Below are 22746 nucleotides of genomic sequence, written 5' to 3'. Positions count from 1 at the left end.
ATTATTAGGACTGAACAAACATGAAACGGGAAGTACAAAAAGGAAAAGACTACATACCAGCCGCCATCAAAATCGGGCTCAACACAACAACAGGCACTACATCATTGCGCAACAACTTTGGAGCATGCGCATGCTTGGCCAAGTCCTGTTACCATGGGACCACTCTATCACACTCCTCCGCCTGGTAACAGGGAAATTGTATCACCAAAGTGAACGGGCAAAGAAACATTCCAAGGGGACAAAAGTGGAAAGAAGGGACACAAAATGCGGGAAAGAAGACAACGGTCTCGCAGATGGACCATACACACGGATATACATAAAAGATGGCAAACAGCAAGTGAAGGGCAACCATACCGGAACCGAATAGAAAAGAGAATACCCACGCAACCAGAATAGATGCGGCACGAGCAGCCACAAAGCATATGGTGCAATGTACCGTCACACGAAAAAGTCCAGAATGACACATGCAGTACATGGAAGAGGAAACGGAGACTAACGAGCGAGCGGCATTGGACAAAACAGATTTTGCACCAAAACTAGAGACACACACACAGTGGTGATAGGACTCTACAAGGCATGTCATATGGATGCGGGAAAGGCCAGAATAACCAGCAAGAAACTGCAGTAAATGAACACAACGGTGTGAGTTACGTACGGAACCGACCAGGGACCTGCAGACTGGAACGGTCGCGCAAACCATAGCCATGGACGGGCGTGTCAGGCATGGCATCATGTACGGGGGGCGTCTGCAACACGAGCTGGACAACGGGGTCCTGGTCGTCAGCCTCCACTGCCGCCGGCGCGTCGGCAGGGCCATGCGCATCAGGAGCCTGTGGATCTCTCTTCAGCAAATCCACGTTCACCAGCTTGGAGCGACCATCAGCTGTGGCAATACGGACTGTCGACGGGGAGATGATGCGGATTACGTGCCATCCAGATTCGAAGGGGGTGAGAATCTTCGAATGCCGCTCCGGACGCCGAAGAAGGACGGCAGTGTCAACGGGGTATGGACACTCGGGCACGGGAGCATCGAGGAAGTCAAGCCGTGCTAGCTCAACTTCAAGGTGATCGCGCAGGCGGGCAGACTTCCGCTGCAACTTGTCCACCCAGGCGCTGTCGGACAGTTCAGTGGAATCTTGTTCGATGAGAAGACGGTGAGGCTGCCAGCCGTGCATGGCTTCCATCGGGCTAATCTTCGTAGCGGTGTGCGGGCGAGAACGGTAGTGGAACAACAGAAGCTCGAGGGCAGTCTCCCAGTCGTCATCATCCTCGAGCGTCTTGCGGATGATCGTCAACAGCGTCCGGTTGAAACGTTCCACAGAACCTTGTGACTGGGGATGTCGAACAGCGCCCCGCTGGACCGTGACGCCAAAGGACTTGAACAGGGCTGACACAATGGTGGCATTGACGAACTCAGTGCCATTATCGCTACGCACAACCTCAGGCGCGCCCCATCGTGAGCAGATAGAGACCATGGCAGCAGCGACCTCCGCTGAACAGTGGCGCTTCATCGGGACAACTTCGACCCACTTGGTAAAATGGTCGATGCAGACGAGTACGTAGCGGTAACCAGAACGGCTGACACCAAGCTCCAAGGTATCGATGGAGACAACACTCCAGGGGCCGTTGGCGGAGACAGGTCGTGTCGGTGGCACACCGGGGCCACCACGAGGGTTTGCAGCCGTACAGGGGGGACAGCGGCGGATGAAGACCTGACACTTCTCGGCCATGTTGGGGAAGTAACAGACACCCCGGAGAAACCGCCACATGACCTCCCAGGAGGCGTGGCCAGTCTGTTGATGGGCACCCCGAAGAACGAACTCTTCGATGTCATTCGGCACGACTGGTACTGACATGACCTCGTTAGGGGGTAGCTTGACGCTCCGCATCAGCACGCCATCCACGACGGTCAATTGCTGCTGAACACGCTGGAATGCCGGCGAACGGACAGCATGGCCGGCCACAAGGTCCTCGACGACAACCGGAATCACCTCGTCCTGCTGCTGCGCCGCGGCAATCTCGCCCAGGGTTAGGACACGCCAGGCGGCATCATCAGCGACAGCGGCGCCAACGACATCGGCATCACCAATCGGGCCAGACATCTTCGCAGTCTGGCGGGCAAAGCGGAGGAACGGCGGTGGGACACGTGTGAGCTGATCAGCAATGTTTTGCTGTGTGGGTACCCAGACCACGTCAACACTCATGCCGGACGAGTCGACGATATCGAGAATAACCTGCAGCCGGCGTTGCACGAGGACTTCGTGCAACCCACTGACGTGAACCCGCTTGATGTTGTCGAACAGAGAACGCAGCCACCCATGCACCGTCTGGGAGTCGGTCATGATGCACAACTTCGGGATACGCCAAGACGACGCGAGAGTGAGGCCCTTTACCACGGCATCTAGCTCGGCGACGTTGATGTGGCGTTTATCGGTGGCACCGCGGAGCCACGACTGGTCTTCGAGTACAGTACCATCAGCTTCGAGCACGACACCGTAGGCAATGCTGGAGGCGTCGCACCAAACACGCCAGTCTTGGGGATCGTCCGCAGTCCAGGCTCCATGAACAGGGTCGTCGCCCTCCACACGCTTTGCCGCATCGTGGCAAAGGTCGCACAACTCCTGGGGGACAGCTGCATCCCAGGCATCCGTTGTTGCAGACGCCAAGCGCTTCAGCCAGCTAGCCAAAGGGCGCAGATAGCCACAGACCGGATAATGACCAGTCAGTTGACCACACCACTGGAATACATTCCGCTTAGTCATCTGGGTAGGAGGGGGTTGCAGTGGCTCGCGTCGCTCCCACTGGCCATCGTGCGTCTGCAGACCAAGGACGCGAGTCGCATCAACGTCCACAGCAGGTTTCGTAGGCAATCCATGGGCGGTCAGCGCGTCCGCAAGGGCCTCCGCCTGATCTGTCGGCGTGATGATGTCATCAATGTAATTATCGGTGTCGGTGAAGTCACGGGTCACCCATTTCACAATAGTGTCCAAGACTTTCGGCGCAATGGCAAGGCCAAAGCCCATGCGCTCCATCACGTACTGTCGTCCTTGCCAAACGACCATCTGGAACCGCTGCTGGGTTGGGTGGATGCGAACATTCAGGAAGGCCTTACGGATGTCGACAATCTTGGACGCGCCTTTCCGTTGCCGCCACTCGCGAAGCTTCTCAGGGCACGCGGGTGCCTCCCGACCAGGGCTGGAGATGATCCGAACGTTCAGCGCACGGTAGTCCAAACACGGACGCACGGGTGTGGTAGGCTTATGTTCCTGACACACAGCCAACAGTGGCAGTACGGCGCCTGGTGGACCATGTCGATCAGCATCATACGGTACAAGCCATCCCTCCGCCAGCCAAAGGTCAATCTCGGCCTGGAACTTGGCCTCCTGCTCCGGTGACAACTTCTGGCGGGAGTATTCGCCAATACCAGAGCCAATAGGGGCTTGCGGTGGTGCGCCTGCCGACCAACGCCATTGGACTTCCCAAAAACCACGCTCGGCGTCGAAGGCGACCTCAGCATCACCCATGGACAGGGTGACATTCGGCCCATCTCGTGACACAGAGACATCGCGTGGCAACTTAGCGGAGCTCTCCGGGTTGTCAGACTCGGACGTGGTATCGGATGCAGTTGACGGATCACGCGGGCGACCAAACCATACGGTTGCGAGGACACCATCGGGGGCATAACCAAGGTGCACGCCACCCACGGAGGAGATAATGTCCAGTCCCAGAAGGATATCAGCGTCAACCACATCCAAGGTGTCGACAACGAGGAAATCAGCAGTAACTTCAGGCAGGTGCACTTTGTCATCGTCACGATGAACAGTCAACCCGACTTGCCCAGACACCACAACTTCCTGCCCATCGATGGCGGTAATGCGCGGGTTGGACTCTACGAGCTGAACGGGTACACCCAACTCGGAGACAACGCGATAGCTGATCAAGGACTTACTAGAGCAGGAATCCACGGCAGCACGCAGCCTGGCCTGGCCCTCACTATAGACATGAATCCTGGGCAGCGACGAACAGGGACTTGCCACGACACTGAGGCAGGCATTGCCCGTGGTCGACGAGCCCGAGCCCGCAGCACAGGCGGTACTAGTGGGCGTCTGCGAAGAACTGGCACCACCACTAGACTTCAGCTGAGGGCACTGACGCTTGACATGGCCGGGCTGCTGACAATGAAAGCAAACAGGAGGACGTCTCTGCCGGTTCGGGCAATCGCGCCGCAAATGCCCAGTCTGATGACACTCATAGCAGAGGCGACTAGGGGTGGAACTGCCACTGGGTCGTCGAGCAGGGCTGGCTGTCAGAGCAGCAACGGGTTCCTTGACTAAGCTGCCCGCAGCACAAAGGGCACGGGCCTGGGCTGCAACTGAGCTTACCGTAGCCCCAGCAGGTTGAGAGGCTGCATTCAAACGAAGCTGCACGGCGAAGTGAGGCGGAAGCCCCACCAGGAACTGCTCCAAGAGGATCGGGTCCTTGCCGTCCGCTGCCTCCTTGTGTCCACTCAGCCGTTGCAGCCGCCGAAGATCCGCCAAGTAGGCGTCGACAGTTTCGTCCGCACGCTTCCTCCGCTTGACAAACTGGTGGTAGGCATCGGCAGGGGTGACTGAAAATGACTCCACGAGCCGCTGCTTTACCTTGGCCTCGTCCTTCTGATCACCACTGGCCATCTCACACCAAACAGTGAATGCATCACCCGACAAATACAATGGGAGTACGGCCATCCGGGCTGCTGACGACTCAAGCTTCTGGATGCCTGCCACCACCTGGAACTTCTGCCAGAATTCATCCAGATTATCATCGCGCCCCCGAAAAGGTCGCAGCAAATTGTCCACGCGAGGACCCGACGCCATCACTATACAGGCCGTCGACCAAAAACACTGTCAGAAAAAACGAATAAGACTAGGTTCAGCAAACGGGTTTCGGCACCACTTGTGACTGAAAACTCTCCTCCCGGACTCCACAGCAACACAACCGGATAGGACGGGAATATTATAATTATTAGGACTGAACAAACATGAAACGGGAAGTACAAAAAGGAAAAGACTACATACCAGCCGCCATCAAAATCGGGCTCAACACAACAACAGGCACTACATCATTGCGCAACAACTTTGGAGCATGCGCATGCTTGGCCAAGTCCTGTTACCATGGGACCACTCTATCACACCCGTCACCTTCGAGGTTGTAGCAGGCTTTGACAAAGGGCTCACCCATGTCAACCACAGCTGCCATCTCCACTTGAAGGTGTGCACATTGCTGGGCATCCTGCAGAACAGCCATTAGCTTTGGACGAGATGCAGCACCTACCTCTCCGTTGTCCTGTAATAGCTTCAGGATGTCTCCGAAGTACAGGCTCATGTGCTTGATCACCTCCCATTTGCTCCACCATCGGGTAGCGCTGTATGTTGGCATGCTCTTGCCGGTCTCGGTTTTCCACGGCATCTTCACTTTCGGGCTATGGGAGAAGAGTGAAATCCACGTTGACGCGAAGCTGGACAGAGCGGGAGTTTGGAACTTGTCCCCAACGTGATCAATAGTGTATCAACAACATTGGGGTAGATAATGCGGACAGTGTCCATGGCAACATTGTTGGATGAAGCCCGGTCTCTCATCACTCCATGCAGATGCTCTGAGGAAACACCATAGGACGTGCTCAGGGTGGAAATCAGCTCTCGTGCGATCTCAACACCTACCATGGACTTGCTCAGCATCTGAGCCTTGGCCAGGACCTGACGAATCTTGAAGTCGTCGGTGACGTACCGGATCACAATAGCCAGGGCTTCACCGAGTCTTGATGTGCCATCAAATACGACGGACACATGGCGTGAGCTGATCTCCGTCTTGATCCGGGTTCGTTTCGGTCGATCGGATAAACGGCAGCAAATCATACAGATTGCGCATTGAAGGCAGCCGGAACGCTCTCTCCTCCAGCAGAGGTTTAAGTTGGTCAATCTTGGCTAAAGGGATGCCAGCCTTCAGAAACGAAGTGACCACACGAACTCGGTAAACCTGGTGGCCCTCACCTAGAGTCTCGCCCGACAGATGATTCTCGTTGTTGTAAGACTTCAAACTCTCAGCGATGTCCATCTCACGAGCCTCTTTCTTGCAGAGAGTCGTCTTCCGATCAACGTGTTTACCCGACTGGACGTGAGTAAAAATAACACTCTTTTTCAGAGACACTTCTTCACAACATGCTGAGCAGAATAATCTTCCAGCAGAAACTGAGAACGGTTCGGCGCTGAATTCTCGAACTCGCTGCGTAGGTGTTACTGATTTAGGATTTCCAGCACTGCTCCCCCATTGACCGACGCACGCCGGGCGGAGGAGGGTCCTTTTGTTGCGTTCGGTTTCGAGCAATCTCAGCAAGTTTCGCTGGTTTGAGACGATCCAAAAGAGAAACGATCTTGGGTGGGGGGCAAGAATCGCTCTCTACAGTATCTTCATCTTCATCACTGTCATCCGAAACACACTCAATAAGAGACTTCCTCGAGTCTGCCATGGTAAACAATTCATAAACTACTCAACAAGAAGCTAACCCACGGAATGCGGAAGTGACGTTCTTGTTTGGGAAGTTTTTCTTCTCTCAATTTTGATACACAACGGCCAAGTGCTCCGTTTCCCCCAAAATGCTGCATCACGAGCCCAAAGTGCTGGGTTCGCGGATTGTACCGAAAATGCTAAAAAAAATGCCGGCATATTACGCGGGGGCCTATACGCAACCCTGCTTTGGGTACAATTCCCTGGTGGTCGCTTTGCACTGTTTACCAGCGTAACCTATTGATTCATGTCATGTGACGTGAAACTCTGCCGTCGCAGCACTGGATAGAGGTTATAATTATGAGCAGCTGCACACACTCTTGGGGGGGGGGTATGTACACTATTGTCTTGCTATTGGCCCATGCTTGACCTGAAGACCGAGAGAGTGGAGGGAGTGGACGAATAGTCAGATGAACACAGGCATGCAGTTAATGCCATGCTTTGTGAAATCCAACCCCTTGAACGAGCCAGCACTGGGCACTGTACAGACCAAGCACTACGGATACTGCGTTGTGCACTGGTGCAGTGTGCTGACGTTGTCAGTCGGCTGGATTTCACTGTGATACTAGACGAGCAGACTTACACGTGTGTGTTTATGTGTGTGTGTGTGTGTGTGTGTGTGTGTGTGTGTTATGTGTGTGTGTACTGTCAGCCTACAACATCGCAGCATGGAATGTGACACCGAAGAAAGTCAAGACGAACACTGCCAGCAACACATACTGCAGGGCACCAGGTAGGTACATGTACATACATGCATGCATGCATGCGTGTATCATCCACACGGTTCAACCTGTGTTCAGTTGTTGTCTACCTGCGTACATCTGTTGTCTTATTAGTTGGGACTGCATAGCAGCTCAGTGTTAGATACATCTTATGTATTATGACTACATGTCCTCGCAGGAATCATGCAATCCAGCATAGTTGAGGAAAGGTAACAGCCAACCGTAGACGTGTGTGTCATCCACTGAGTTTGCTTTGGTCTTCTTCTTACTAAGTACCTGTTGATAACTATGTTATCACGCTTATCACGCTACAGTGCACTGCATATGCACTATTAGATTCTATTCGCCATGTGTGTTTGCAATCATGACTGTCATGTGCCTTTGATGCTGTGGGCTCCTACATCATATTTTTTCAATGTATTGTATCAATGGAGTGTTCTATTCCGCTCACGTCCCTTTATTTGTTTTTTAAACATCACTGATCACTGTTGTTTGAGAAGGGCGAATGCTATTGACCCCTGTCTGGGTTGTATGTGTGTTGAATTGTTTAGGTTCCATTCCAGCTATGTTCTTCATGGAGAGTATGGTGGAGCATGTTGCCAAGACTCTCAACATGTCGCCGGACCTTGTGAGGACGCGTAACTTCTACAAGAAGGGCGAGAAGGACATTGCCGGACAGCCGCTCACCTATTGGAACGTGGACACGCTGTGGGAAGGTACTGTCGGGGCACTGGTGATTGTACGCGCGTGTGATCATACTATCAGCGTGTGTTGGGTGAGGGGGTGTATGTGTATGGGCAGTGTCGGTTAGTGCTCTGTCGTCATGTACAGACAGTGGACGTACTCTTGCTTCTTGTGTACGCCGACTTGAGTAGCACATACTGGCACATGCAGCATGCCCGGCTAGTGTTCACAGTCATGAAGGCCAAACGAGCTACATTCATGCATTCAATGTGCGTGTGTGTGTGTGTGTGCGTGTGTGTGTGTGTGTGTGTGCGTGTGTGTGCGTGGGTGAGTGCGTGTGTGTGTGTGTGTGTGTGTGTGTGTGTGTGTGTGTGCGTGGGTGAGTGCGTGCGTGCGTGTGTGTGTGTGTGTGTGTGTGTGTGTGTGTGTGTACGCATGTGCGTGTGTGTGTGTGTGTGTGTGTGTGTGTGTGTGTGTGTATGTACGCATGTGCTTGCACGCGTGTGTGTGTCCATGTGTGGTTTTCATTCCTTTTGTCCTCGACATATAGAATTGTCACAGTCGGCTGAAGTTGCTTCTCGCCAGCAAGCCATTGAGGTGTTCAATAAGGTGAGCTACCTGCGACCGAGTCCTCTTGTACTGCATACAGTATGGTGTGTGGCACTCGTGTGTCTCATGTTCGGTTGGGACAGTTGTACAATGTCATGAACAGTTAGATGTGCTGGTAGTGCACATCTATGTACTACAGTCATATCTCTGGTTTTAGTGACATAATTATGAGGGGTGAAAGGGGTGATCCGGGTAACCCGGGTACCCGTCTGTTTAGCTGCTGATCCGTTAGCAAACGAGTACCCGATAGTCGTGTAGGATTGTAGGGTACAGTATTAAGCTTGCTTGTACAGTTGTGCAGTTAAGTTCACAGTTTTGAGTGTGTTTTTCCTCGGTCAATCCTGCTACATATCACAGTTTCCATTGTAGCTACGACAATTTTCACTGTTTGCATGTAGCGCAGTGAGTAGGCACCGGCGGATTATGCCCGCGAAATCATGGAATTATGCTTTCATGGATTCTCGCATTATGCTCGCAAAATCCTCATATTATGCTTTGGCACGCTGGGATACATATTCACTTTGTTGTGCTTATGGAGCCTCAAAGTTCGGAAAATTGTGCCTTTTTCGTACTTGCAAGTGGCCATAAGTACAACAAAATACATGAGTATCCCCATACCAAGGTGTCCATGCATACTAGATATCAGCCCGGAAAAGAGAAAACATTACTTCTTCTATTCATTTGCTGACTTCTTTTGCTTTGAAAGATTTTTCCTTACCTTTGAAAACTGGCAGGCAGGCATAGTGGGATGGTCTAAGACCATGATTGAGAAACAGAGGGTACCAGGTTCAAGTCCTGCTTGGAAGCGGAAGGATTTTTTCCAGCCGTGCTGCGACCCACAGTTAATTGGGAACTCGTGGCCTGGCACGAGGGAAACATGGATGCAGTGAATGGGATTTCGGTCTTTGACCACTTTGTGGTGGGTCTGATCTACTCACCTCCCACCGCTTCTGCGCCTTGATCCAAGAGGGTGGTGGCGTTCCTGCGGATGCGGAAAACTGGGCCTTTGGCCGAGTCTCACGCGAACCGTGAAATTTTTTTTTTTTTTTTTTTTTTGAAAACTGTCATGTTCAACTGTCTTCGTAATCGTCCTACTCGTCCAACTGATGTCACCCTAACCCTGCGAATTCTCATAATCAGCTCATCTCTCCCGTAGCTCCAGCTCTCCTTCCATCCGATTACCAAACATCAACTATACCCCAATTTGTTTAGTTATTAGAGCAATACCCATAGCCTGCACAGTCATAGCTGCTAAGATCCAGACGTCATGACTTCGTAACAAGCTTAGTGTACATGTACGCGGAGTTTTGCGGTCTACCCATCACTATCTCGTCCGCCCCGGGATACCTGATAAAGGCTGATTCACTCGCATCTCTGCCACATGTACTGTATCAGGGTGAGAAAGAACTTTCAGAAGACGAGTTCGAGCACACAAAATGTATTCCATGATTTCTACCCTGCTTTTCATTGAAAACACTATCTGCATGACCTCCGATCCCTTTACCATGCAGACCACCAGCACTGATCAGGTGCATTGTACACAATTGTGTCGCCTACATACTAGAAATGTGATACAATCATGCAGTTATGCTCCTACCTCCGAAAGGATGCCAACCACCGCATTATGCCAATAATTATGCCGGCATAATCCGCCGGTGCCTAGCAGTGAGTGTGCACGCTGTGCTTGTCGCGGTGTAGTGTACTTGCATGATTTCGCATATTCTCCCGGCGTGAAATCCGGAAGGCTATTGTGGTAACTGTTGCCCGAAAATCTCTCTCCTATCAGAATGCCTGTAAAAGACATGTTGCGCTTACAATCCCAAGCAAATGCAACGTTTTTGGAAAAAGTATGGCGGATAAAGGGTACCCGATAACCCGCCCGTTAAGCTAGGTACCCGTTTGTTACCTTAAAGGGTAACCGTTTCACCCCTAAAATTATGACTACTTAAGTATGATCATCTGTAACTGTAATGCACACATTCAGTGCTGGCAACTGAAATCCGACCCCCTGAGCGGTGGGTTCACTTTCTAGCGGCCTCTGTTTGGTAGTTTTACCATCCCGTGTTGGGTCTTTGCGATGTGAGCGCACCGCTTAGGAGTCGGATTTCAGTTGCCAGCATTGTATATATACTGTGTAGATTGCATGTGTTCTAAGGCTCGGGGGGGGGGGGGGGGGGCTATGCTCTGCAGCTAACATAATAGAATACGATTCTATATCAGTGCTTATTCGTCTTTTGTCCTGATAGCTTCAGGCCTTCGCCCAAGCTTTTATAACTGAATAGCATGCATGTTTGCGTGATCTTATTGCTCGCATGACATTGTGTAACTGTATATTATGGCAGGAGAACCGCTGGAAGAAGCGCGCAATGTCGCGTGTGCCGACCAAGTTTGGCCTGGACTACTTTGGTGCACCATTCAGTGCTCACGTGGCCGTGTACGGTCCGGACGGCACTGTAGCCATCAGCCACGCCGGCATTGAGATGGGACAGGGCATTAACACCAAGGCTGCACAGGTGGCCGCTGCCACGCTGGGCATTCCGGTCAGCATGATACACATCAAGGCGGCCACGGCACTCAACGCGGCTAACAGTGAGTAGTACCTGGCCTGTTGTGATGCAGTGTGGGGTCTTGTCCAGTACGGGCGGGTACGGCCAAACCTGCCATTGCCGGTCACTCGACATTGGAAAGCAATCCATTTATCCATATAAGACTGGCTTCACAAACAGAAGGACGAACAATTGCGATTCCGTAGCTCTGACTTTCACGAGTTGAATCCATCGTCAAACGAAACATGATACAAGACTGGCTTTCTTTCTAGGCACTGGTCCAGTTACCCTCTCCTGACAGTAATGTTGTCTCTCGTTTTTCATGACCCTCTGGTAAAAGGTGTAAGATGTAGTATATGACTATATGCTGCACCATTGTTCAATCCTTTGCTTGGTCTGTTTATTGACTAGGATTCAGATAGATGAGGGGGGGGGGGGGGGGGTTGTCTCTTGCGAAGTGTCCGGCAATATACAGATTTTGCTTTTAGTAGGGGTGAAACGGTTCTGGTAAGGAACTGGTTTTGGAACCGCCAGCTGAAAAGAATCGGGTTCCCGTTCCGTCAAATTTCGAACCGAAACTCGAAGAATCTCGTTCTTGTACAAGTACATGTACACATCAAGTCTACTCAAGATTTTAAATGTCTTACCTTACGATCCCCACTCTTCCAAAGAGTTCTCTGGTCATTATCTTCTTCGCACTTGGACTCTCCGATGTCTCATTCTTGCTCGTAAAAATGTTTTTTCTAAAAAATAATTGTCGCGAACGCATTTTGTCGATCTGGAGAAAAGAGTGCATGGAACCGATACCCGAACCGTGGGAAACAATGCTGGCATTCGGGTACCTGAACATGAAAAGCATGGAACCGTTTCACCCCTACTTTTTAGTGTGGCTACTCAGCATTATATCAATTGTGGTGGAGCAATGTGTGGTCTGTGAGTGATTCTCACTGCGGCACCTCTGTTCATGCATTGCGTGCATGCGTGTATGTGTGTCTGTGTGGCTGTCTGTCTGTCAGTCTGTCTGTCTGTCTGTCTGTCTGTCTGTCTGTCTGTCTGTCTGTCTGTCTGTATGTGCCTGTCTGTCTGTATGTGCCTGTCTGTCTGTATGTGCCTGTCTGTCTGTCTGTGTGTATGTACATTGTGTGTGTGTGTGTGTGTTTGTCTGTCTGTGTATGTGTGTCTGTGCATGCGCTTGTGTATCTGTAACGTCTGTGTATGACGTGTACGTACAATAGCAAGCTGTACTGGTGGCAGTATTGGCAGTGAAATTGTTGGTAAAGTAAGTGGACGCTGTTGAGACTCATGTTTGCCTTTTCTATGCTTTGTGCTAACATCTGTGTGGCGTGTGTGTGCGTGTGCGTGCGCGCTTGCACACGTGTGTGCATGTGTGTGTACGTGTATCTGTGTGTTCGTACGTGTGTCTGTGTGTGTCTGTATATATGCGTGTGTGCATACGTACATGTGTGTATGTGTGCATGTAAACGTGCATGCGCCGGAACATGCCAATTTTTTGACCATGCGGATGTGTGTTCCTATGTATGTTGCTATGGAAACCCTTGTTTTCTTCAATGCGTAATGTGCATGCCGTGTACTCTGACCAATGGCGTGTGTAGCTGCCGAGACTGGTGGTAGTATAAGTAGTGAGTTGGTATCAAAAGTAAGTCCAGACTTGTATCCGTTTGCACTGCTAACCTGGAATCTAACCATTGGTACATGTATATGCTTGATAGTTAATAACATGTTTTACAATGACAGCATATCACAAGGCGGAGGACACACAGTATCTACCAACCGGTTTATGGTTGCAGTCAGGAACACTGTTTTCCATACCGTGTACCCTCCCGCCTTGCGACATACTGTCACCGTGAAACAAATGTAATCCTTGTATGATGTACAGTTCTGGCCAGAGAAATTTGACCTCATGAATAAAGCAGCGCTGTGTTCGGATGGAATGTATACTAGTGTGTGGTGCTAAGGTCGGGTAGCACCTGGCGCTACTTTATTCATGAAGTCAAATTTCTCTGGCCAGGACTTTGTTTCAATATCATGAACACACAGTTGTCGTCATTTCCATCCAGCTTTTTCGAGTTCTACGTGATGTATAGTTTAGCCCGCTAACCCTTGTGTGCCGGAGTGGAAGTGTTGCTTCAGCGTGGGGGTGGGATTCTGCTGTGTGATATGTACTCTGAAATTGATAGCTGCTGTTTTCTTTGTGGGAATGTCGACTCGATAATCAATATGTTTGCGAGATATTGCAAAGTGCATGCGGATACTGAAGTGTGCGAGCTGAGTTCTCTCGTGCACGTTCACGTCTATGTTTGTGATCGCATTGTAGCACTTCTAAACTGATAAACAAGTGATGCACACAGTTGTGCTACAGCTATGCTTTCAGTCTTCAAGTACATTTACCAGTATTTTTGCTCCTCATGCTTGAAATGAAGCTGAGCTATCTTCACCAATAGGCGTGCTGAAGGTTATTTCTGACCAGTTCCATCTTTCCCCTTTTAGTACTTGTTATTGTAGTACATGTGAGTTTAAACGTGTTAATAATACATGTACATGTATGCGGTTCAGAGGAAGAAGTTTCAAGTTTCCAGTCAACAAAGCTATACATACTACATTTGATGGCGACGTATTAATACCATGATAAAATAATACCATGTACATGTGTTTGTGCTGGTATAGCTCATGCCTATGCCATGCATGCATGCACAGTGCAGCAGCGCTTGTTCTTTGGTGCTGTAGTATTATTAGGAGCACAAGTGAGCTGCCTATTGTCTTTGTTGACTGCGAATGATGCAAGCTGCTATGTTTCGACCGCCCTGGTGATGCTTGTGTCTTGCGTTCTATTTGTACCTGCTGCCCCCCCCCCCCCCCCGCAGGCAACCTTGGTGGCCTGTACCGGGCTGAAAGAACGCATTGACACCAGCACGGCACACATGCCAAGCACGGCGACATGGCTGGAGCGTGTGCGCTTCTGCTCCGGTAGCGGCATTGACTTGAGCAACCGTGGATGGTTAGTAATGAGTGTGACTGGTGGAGCAAGCACATTGTTTTTAATGTTTTTGAGTCGGCATGATCACTATGAAGTGATTTTTTTCAGTACTCGGCAGGTAAAGCTACCGTTAGGATAACCGGTACGCACTATTACTCACATCAACACACCATCCTCAGGGGCGTAGCACCCGCTACGACTGGTACGACCATGGCCGTACCACTTTTCGAAAAGTGTGGTCCGTCCGGAACATGCAAAACCGTAATAAAAAAAATCAGGATCCATCGATGCATATATGCGCATCAGACTTTGACCTTTTTTCTAGACTCGTACTCGTAGATCTGTTATGCATCTGCAGTCGTACTGAGTACTGTGCTCGACTCGACTGCACACTGCGCCAGAAGTGTGCCAGAAGTTCCCAGAACGCAGGATTTTGTGTCCTTTTTACAAAATTTTCCCGGGGGAGGTCCCCTGGACCCCCCTCCAACACGGCCTTCGGCCGCACCGACCTTCGGTCGTACCACTTCCAAAACCCCTCCTACGCCCCTGATCCTTAGCCACACATTCAGTACTCACTGTGTGTAGTAGATGTGATTTCAGCTTAGGTGTAGCCTACAGTGCAGGCAGAGAATGGCACCCGTACAGAAATGTGTGTGTGTGTGTGTGTGTGTCCGTCTTGTGTGTCCATCTGTACCTGTTTCTGTTTGTGTCTGTGTATGTGTGTACCATGCTTATATGCATATTATTCTGTGTTTGTACATGTGCATGTATGCATGTGTGTGTGTGTGTGTGTGTGCGTGTGTGTGTGTGTGTGTGTGTGTGTGTGTGTGTGTGTGTGTGTGCGTGTTTGTGTGTGTGTGTGTGTGTGTGTGTGTGTGTGTGTGTGTGTGTGTGTGTGTGTGTGCGCGTGCATGTGTGGATGTGTCTCCGCATGTGCGTGTGTGCATGTGCATGTATGTATGCACATGTGTATATTCTGACATGTAGGTATCAAGGTACCCATACGAACTCCAACCCGTTTGCATACAACTGCTATGGTGTGATGTGCACCGAGGTTGAACTAGACATTCTGACAGGAGAGACGAACGTTGTGCGTGCTGACCTACTCTACGACTGTGGCAGAAGGTACAGATTATTACAGAACACACCATGTACCATGTTTACACCTATTGCAAGAGAAGCACGCAAATCTGCAAGTGCACTGGATGTGCACTCACAGATTTTCTCTTGTAGCAACGATAGCGGATCTGATTCTGAATGAAACAGATCAAGACTTGCACCAGATAACTGTCTAATCCACATAACTGGTCTACACCACACGGAGTACATCAGAAAAAGACGGCCAAGACAGTTACCTATGCACACCCTACACTTTCTGGGGTATCCAGTATAGACTGCACGCTGCTTTGATAGAAGCAGACACTAGATGCACTGGTACCTTGAAGTGAAATTTGAGTTAGTTTGCCAACCAGCCTCAGCAACTGAGTACTGGGAACCTAGGGCCAACAAACATGCCAACAACCTCAGCCATGAAAGCTTTATAGTAACGACACACTGGATTGTGGAGCCGAAACTAGTCCAACTTCCATATGCTTTGGCAGCAAGAAGGTAGCCTTCCGACAGGTTGGCCACAGAACACACACACACACACACACACACACACACACACACACACACACACACACACACACACACACACACACACACACACACACACACACACACACACACACACACACACACACACACACACACACACACACACACACACACACACACACACACACACACACACTGAGGCCCCCGTGACACAAACACACACACGCGCGCGCGCGCGCGCACACACGCGCGCGCACACACACACACACGGACATTGTGCATGTCTTGCATGATGATTATAGAGGGCAGTGGACATGATGGTGTTTCTGGTTGTTACTGTAAAAGGAGAAATTTTCGGTGGTGTTTTATTTTCGGTAACTTCGGTGTCGACAATTTCTACCGAAAATAAAACGCACCGAAAATTTCGGTACAACCGGTACTGTATACATTTAGTACTAGTACATCTACCTGGAAAACGGGTTTTACCGAAAATTTCTCTCTACCGAACCGCCGATTTTGGTGAATACCGAAAATATTACACCACCGAAAATTTCTGCTTTTACAGTATGTGATGCTGTGTATGAGTATAGCGTATACTGCCTCACTCTGCTTTGAAGCACTACGTCTTTGTAATATTGTGGAGAGAGAGAGAGAGAGAGAGTGTGTGTGTGTGTGTGTGTGTGTGTGTGTGTGTGTGTGTGTGTGTGAGGGGGGGGGGGGGGGGGGGAGGGTGCGCACCCGTGTGTGGCATGAAATAGGTCAGTGTTGGACAGGGTAGCATAGCGATACTGTGGTGACTACACATCTTTTGCCATTCCTTCATCTACATGTACATGTACAGCGTTTTGTTCTGCATCCGTTGCAACACATGTGCAGCGTAAACCCAGAGATTGACGTTGGACAAGTTGAAGGTGCTGTTGTGATGGGTCTTGGCTACTGGCTGTCCGAAGAGATCCTGTATGAAGAGCAGACTGGTAGTAATCTGACACACAACACATGGGTAAGCCACCACTGTATGCATGCATGCATGCTCGTGCTGCTTGCTGCGTTCCATGCTAATGTGCTGGGGAAGGTTGAAGAAGAGTTCTGGTTCTCTTTTAAACACACAAGTATTTCTTTGTAGCCCTGCTCGTAGTATTATGAAGCGCGATAACCCAGTATGACCAAACAAGTAGACAGTTAGGAGATGAACTGTGTAACAGTAAGCATACTAATTTACTAGCAGCTCCAGTCGACACAACACATCGAACTCACTCCTTCTGGACTAACCAAGAACTGAGGGGAAACCCTCGTCGTGGCCAGCTTCATATTTCAGAATAAATGCAGGGAGTCATATTCGACTCCCTGCTGTGTTCAGAGTACGGTGTGGGAGGTAGAATAAGGATGTGTGTAGAGAAATAGTTGTCCATTATGCATGAATAATAATAAGTAATTCGGGGATCACCATACAGAGCCTGCAGAAAGAGTGTAAGTCATTATGTGATTGGAAGGCCAACGGGAATAGGGGCAGCAGTCTCTAAGACCATTCCCGTCACAAACTGCTAAAAAAGATACTAGTAGATGGATGGATAGATGGATAGATGAAGTGAAGCACTCCAAATGGATTTTTATTATTTATTTTTTTACTATGTTCACATGCCCAGCTCGAAAATATAAAGAAAGACATGGTACTGAGACTAGGACGAACGTAACAACTATTGAGCAGGGGCTGCACCGAGACGCAGCAGTGATGGTGGGGCATTGATGGCTCTGCCGACCTGAGGTCTCGGTATCACGGCCAAAAAACACGTACCAAAAAACAAAATATAGAGCTGTACGAGTCAGCAAAGTGAAAAGAAAGGAAGGGTTAACACCAGCGAGTGTGTGGGAGAAACTGTGAGACTATTAACAATTACAAGGGTTGTGACTGAGAGGAGCATCATCATGGCTGATCATGGCAAGTCGATTGTCCGAGCCAGTTGTGGTGCATAGGGATAGACGAGAGCAGCATCACAGCGAGTCGACTGCCCAGAGCCAGTTTTTGCTTTGCAGATGGCGATAAACGTTCGTTTTGAATGCTTGCATTTCCTTGCTGTGGGGAGGCTGGGACAGAAGAGCGGCGGGGAGGGAGTTCCAGTCACTAATACTGCGGTGTGGGAACGAGCGCTTCAATGCCAGCGGGACAGATGCAAGCAGCTGGTGTTGGAGCTGGGAAATGGCGCGGTGGCAAAACAGAGAGCAGCTGCGGAGGGCCAGGCAGGTAATGCAGCTTGTATAGGCAGGCAAGCGAGGCAACAGTACGGCGGATGGCCAGGCTAGGTAATAGTGCACCTGGACCGATGATTCGTAGAGCACAGCGTTGGATATGATCCAGGCGTTGCAGGTAGCTGGGCGGAGCACCTATCCAGATGAGGGGGGGGGGGGGCATACTCCATAACCGGTCGAACAAATGCCTTGTATACTGTGGTGCGGCCGGCTGGAGAGAGAATGTGCGCTGCACGGCGCAGGAAGCCCAGGCGTTGTTTGGCTCGAGCGGCAACCTTCCGGATATGAGTGCTTAATGACAGCTTCGAGTCAAAGGTCACTCCAAGTAAAAAAAGAGCCTTCTCCTCAAGGACAGGAGTGCCGCCGAAGACAAGGCAAATTGATGGGGGTTCTGCTGAGAGTGGCGGTCGTGGCTTGGGACTTCGACGGTTCGAAGGAGATGCGCCGCCTGCGGCCCCACTGATGCAAGCGATCAACAGAAGTCTGGAGGTTCAATGCTGCGTCGGCTGGGGGATGTGTTGAGGGTTGTCAGGCTATACAAGACAGTATCGTCGGCGTACGCCTCCAGGTGGGCTCCGGGTGAGACGGCCTCTGAGGCGCCGTTCATGTAAATCAGGAAGAGTGTAGGGCCGAGTATGCTCCCTTGGGGAACTCCTGCTGATATGGTGTACAGCGATGAGGTTTGGCCGCCCACCAAGCATTGAATGGACCGTCCGCCTAGGTAGGAAGAGAGCCAGGTATGCAGGGGGCCTCCAATGCCAAGATGGCGGACTTTGTGGAGGAGGCCAGCATGGGACACTCGGTCGAATGCTCCGGCAATATCCACAGCTAAAATACGTGCTGCACCGCCTCAGCCGATGGCTGTGATCCAGGCATGGTGTAGAGCCTGTAGCGCATCTGAGGTCCCGAGGCCGCGACGAAACCCGAACTGGGGGGGGGGGGGGGGTGTCAGGAGCTTGTAACGCGCAAGGTGATTCATGAGTTGACGATTGATAACGCTCTCCATGATCTTAGAGATTATGCTCAGCAGTGAAACTGGGCGATAATTCCTCAAGACGGATTGTGAAGATCGCTTGTGGATTGGAACCACGCTGGCAGTCTTCCACATATGTGGCTGGACTCCGTGCTGGAAGCAAAGAGCTGACATAGTGGCTTGGCAAGTTCTCTGGCGCATTCCTTCAAGAGACGAGTGGAAATACCGTCGGGTCCAGTCGCCTTTGAGGCATCCAGACGAGCTAAAAGCCGGTGGACTGCATCGGGACGAAAGTGGACTGTCGTTAGTGCAGGTGCGCCAGCGAATTCCATGTCCGGTAAGTCCATCGTAGTAAGGTCGTGGCCTTGTACACTGCATATGTTGGAAAAGAAACGTGCGAAAGCCTCCGATTTCTCATAGCTTGTGGCCCTCTTGCAACCTTCACTATCAACGAGCAGGGGAATGTCAGTGTTCCGACCCTCGCCACAAGCGCACTTTAGCTTCGTCCACCAATCCTTCTCCTTCAGGGACCCATTCGACAAGCTATGTCTGAGGCTGTTCTCTTTGGAAACTCTGGATCTAGTCAGGACTGCGATAGCATTGTTTACAGAACGGGTAAACTCATGTTTCAGTGCAAGGTCGTGAGGGTGTTTCCTCCAAGTGCGCCAGCATTTGTCCTTCTCCTTCATTGCGGCTGCACACTCAGGTGTTCACCATTTCGGATCCGTTGACTTCACTGTCAGTGTCTTGGACTGAACGAACCGGGAAACGGCTTTCGTGATTATGGCAGTAACCTGCTGACACGAAGTTTCTGGGTTGGCTGTAATGACGGTTGACAAATCAACCTGGCGGAAAAAGGATCAGAAGCGGTTCCAGTCTGCCTTTTCATAGCGCCAGACAGTTCGTTGCACCGCCGGTTCATGGGAGGGAAGAACACCTGTGAAGTCCGAAAGAATTATAGCGTGGTCGGATTGACCAATAGGGAGCATTATCTGTGTGGTCACTGGAGAGTTGAACGTGGACATCACCAGGTCGAGTGTGTTATCCCCGCGAGTAGGACACTGGACGTGCTGCGTAAGAAAGTGGGCAGTACATGTGTCTTCGAGGGCTTCCCCCGCGGGTGTGGTCTTCGAGCTACGGAGCCAATTGCGGTTATGCACGTTAAAATCACCGGCGAGTATGAGGTTGGCACCAAGTACACGAGCAGAGGGAAGGATGTCATCAAGGTGGTTAATGAGCGTAAGGTCACTAGGCCCTGTCGAACCTGGCCTGTAAGCAGCGCCCAAGACTATCTTTTGTCCTGGGGACAATTGAATGGATAGCCAAATGAGTTCGTGCTGTGGAGAAAATAACTCATCAATTAACATGGCTGGGAGTGTAGATCTGATCCATACGGTCACTACACCACCGCGTGCTGTTCGATCCAGCCGGAAGGTGGTGTAGCCAGGGAATGTGGAGTCGGATGGTGGAACGGTTTCAGATGCAAAACTTTGTTTCGGTCACACTGCTATGTCAGGATTATGCTGGTGCAGTGTGTGCTGGAACTCGGCTAGCTTGTTACCTAAGCTAAATGCATTGGTGCAAAGGAGTCTGAGTGAACATTTAACAGTATTGTGATGAATGGCAGAACTAGACATGGGTGCAAAAATGAAAGGTAAATGTGTATCAAAGCGGTAAGTTTCTGAAGTAACTTATTGCAGGACATGTTGGCCACTCTCAGGAGATTTTCGTTTCCGTTTTTTTTCCGTTGCTTGGATCCAGTAGTGGTGGCACTCTGGTCTCGGTCAGGTGTGACGCTATGGCGTTAACGCTAGGACCGGTTGACTTCCCACCCGCCAGAATCAGGATCAGCGTTGGTTTGGCCTCCCAGCATCGCCGTCTGCCTTCTTGGCCTCCCCGTCGGAGTCGCAGGGCAAGTTTGACAGCTGCTGGTTCTCCGGCTGGGATAAGCTTTCATTGTCGACTAGTGATTCAGCATCAGCAGGAAAAGGCAATTCTTCGGACTCAGAGGAGCTGGAGTCGGTCTTGTCAGCTGCTGGGAGACCAGCCTGCTTAGACTTGGATGTTGGGCATTGTGATTGGACTTTACTTTGCTGCGCTGTCTGGGCTGGGTTTGCGACCACATCAGATAGGAGTCGACGTGTGCGTTCAGTGTCTGTGTATGTAGGTGACGTTGAATGACGTGACTGCTGTGTACTACCGGTACTGGCAGTGGCACTGCGTGCCTCAGGGCAGTCCTTGGCGAGGTGCTCTGGCTTGCTGCAAATCCGACACGTGGGCTTTTGGCCACTATAGTGTACGCGGAAAGTGCCTTTCCCGTCTCTGGATTTCACGTATGAAGGCACGGCTTTATTCGACCCCAGTGCGAAGGTTGCAAAACGGACTCCGGTTGCAGTAACAACGTTGCCCCGTACCTTAAGTTTACGGTGGCGGATGGCGCCCTGCACGGTACCGTATGGAATAAGTGCGGCTATAATGGCGCCATCCGACACCCACACAAGAACATCGTGAATGTGCAACTGAACATAAGTGTTTTCTGTCAAGGATTTTGGAAGGATATGTTGTCCATTTATATGAAAGCCATTCTTCACGACTAACTGGGCAAGCTGGATATCTGCAAACGTTAATCGGCTGAATCTGCCTACTGAACTGACCTGGATAGATAGGATGAGCTCGGCTCCTATTCCGTGTTGTGTTGTAACGTAAACCTTTTATAAGTTACAACGCAATCCTTTGGACCTCTTCTCTTTATATGCCTGAATAGCTCTGTGCTCCACGCACTGAGCACTTTCCCTACAGTTGCTACAACTTCCAGACATGTTTGGAAGACATACTCATCAGCCATGGGGATCGACCAGTAGCAACAGACAAACTTGGTAGATTCTAGGGGTGAATGAATTCAACCGAATATTCGACTGCTCGCTCGTTCTTTTAAAAAAATAATCGTACTCTGTGTAAATCAGGGTACTCGTTCATGCGTTGTAGGTGCATTTACTACAGAAATCAGCAGTTTCAGAGCAGCAATGTAGGTATTGATGTGCAAGCTGTGTCGTCAACGTTGGTGCAGGAGTGGAGAGAACCCAACTGACCTACCAATCAATAATATTATAAGCCGCAAAAACAATGCGCAGGTGGGCAGGCATGCATATTTGTGTGTGTGTGGGGGGGGGGGGGGGGGCTTGCAAGCTGTGCAGCAGTTACATGAGTATCTGTGTTGTTGTTCTGTAACCAGGAATACAAACCACCAATGGCTCTGGATATTCCACAGGACATGCGTGTTGCACTGCTCAAGGACTCGCCCAATCCACTGTTTGCACTCAAGTCTAAAGGTGGGTTTAGCTGGGAAGAGAGAGAGAGAGAGAGAGAGAGAGAGAGAGAGAGAGAGAGAGAGAGAGAGAGAGAGAGAGAGAGAGAGAGAGAGAGAGAGAGAGAGAGAGAGAGAGAGAGAGAGAGAGAGAGAGAGAGAGAGAGAGAGATAATGGGACGTTGAAGAATCACTCAGGATAAGCTTGGAAATACCAAGAGTAATTCAGAAGCTTATCAGTACATACATGTACATGTATGTACTGTCCTGGAAGGTATAATTTCAGGTAAAAGTGCTGTCAGTTTCTTGCAATATGTTCTCTTTGTGACGCCTTCTTGACGTAGTACAATTGTTTTGGAGCACATGCCTACCTTTGTTTGTTGGCCTCTGTCTGTGTGTAGCTGTGGGTGAACCACCGCAGGTTATGACGTGTTCAGCTCTGTTTGCCGCCAAGCACTGTATTGAAGCGGCATTAGAGGAGTTCCACCCCGGCGGATCTCCCTACTTTGGGCTGGGTGAGTAACCTG

General features: G+C 50.5%; 1 protein-coding gene across 2 annotated transcripts in view; it reads left to right on the top strand.

The window, feature by feature from the left end:
* The window catches only part of LOC135814920 (xanthine dehydrogenase/oxidase-like), a 49998-nt gene that overhangs the window by 26040 nt on the left and 1212 nt on the right, over positions 1-22746 (top strand). Inside the window, exons 27-36 of one of the 2 annotated variants that reach the window (XM_065328120.1) lie at positions 7196-7276; positions 7817-7981; positions 8500-8558; positions 10901-11147; positions 12718-12761; positions 13987-14120; positions 15087-15224; positions 16575-16698; positions 22148-22244; positions 22621-22734. In XM_065328120.1, the coding sequence (XP_065184192.1) occupies positions 7196-7276; positions 7817-7981; positions 8500-8558; positions 10901-11147; positions 12718-12761; positions 13987-14120; positions 15087-15224; positions 16575-16698; positions 22148-22244; positions 22621-22734 (1203 nt within the window). Of the gene's footprint in view, positions 1-7195; positions 7277-7816; positions 7982-8499; positions 8559-10900; positions 11148-12339; positions 12384-12717; positions 12762-13986; positions 14121-15086; positions 15225-16574; positions 16699-22147; positions 22245-22620; positions 22735-22746 lie in introns of both variants that reach the window. The other variant, XM_065328119.1, reaches the window with a different exon arrangement.

The sequence above is a fragment of the Sycon ciliatum genome, chromosome 4, assembly GCF_964019385.1.
Source record: "Sycon ciliatum chromosome 4, ocSycCili1.1, whole genome shotgun sequence".
Taxonomy (NCBI): domain Eukaryota; kingdom Metazoa; phylum Porifera; class Calcarea; order Leucosolenida; family Sycettidae; genus Sycon; species Sycon ciliatum.
This window is presented reverse-complemented; position numbering and strand designations above follow the sequence as displayed.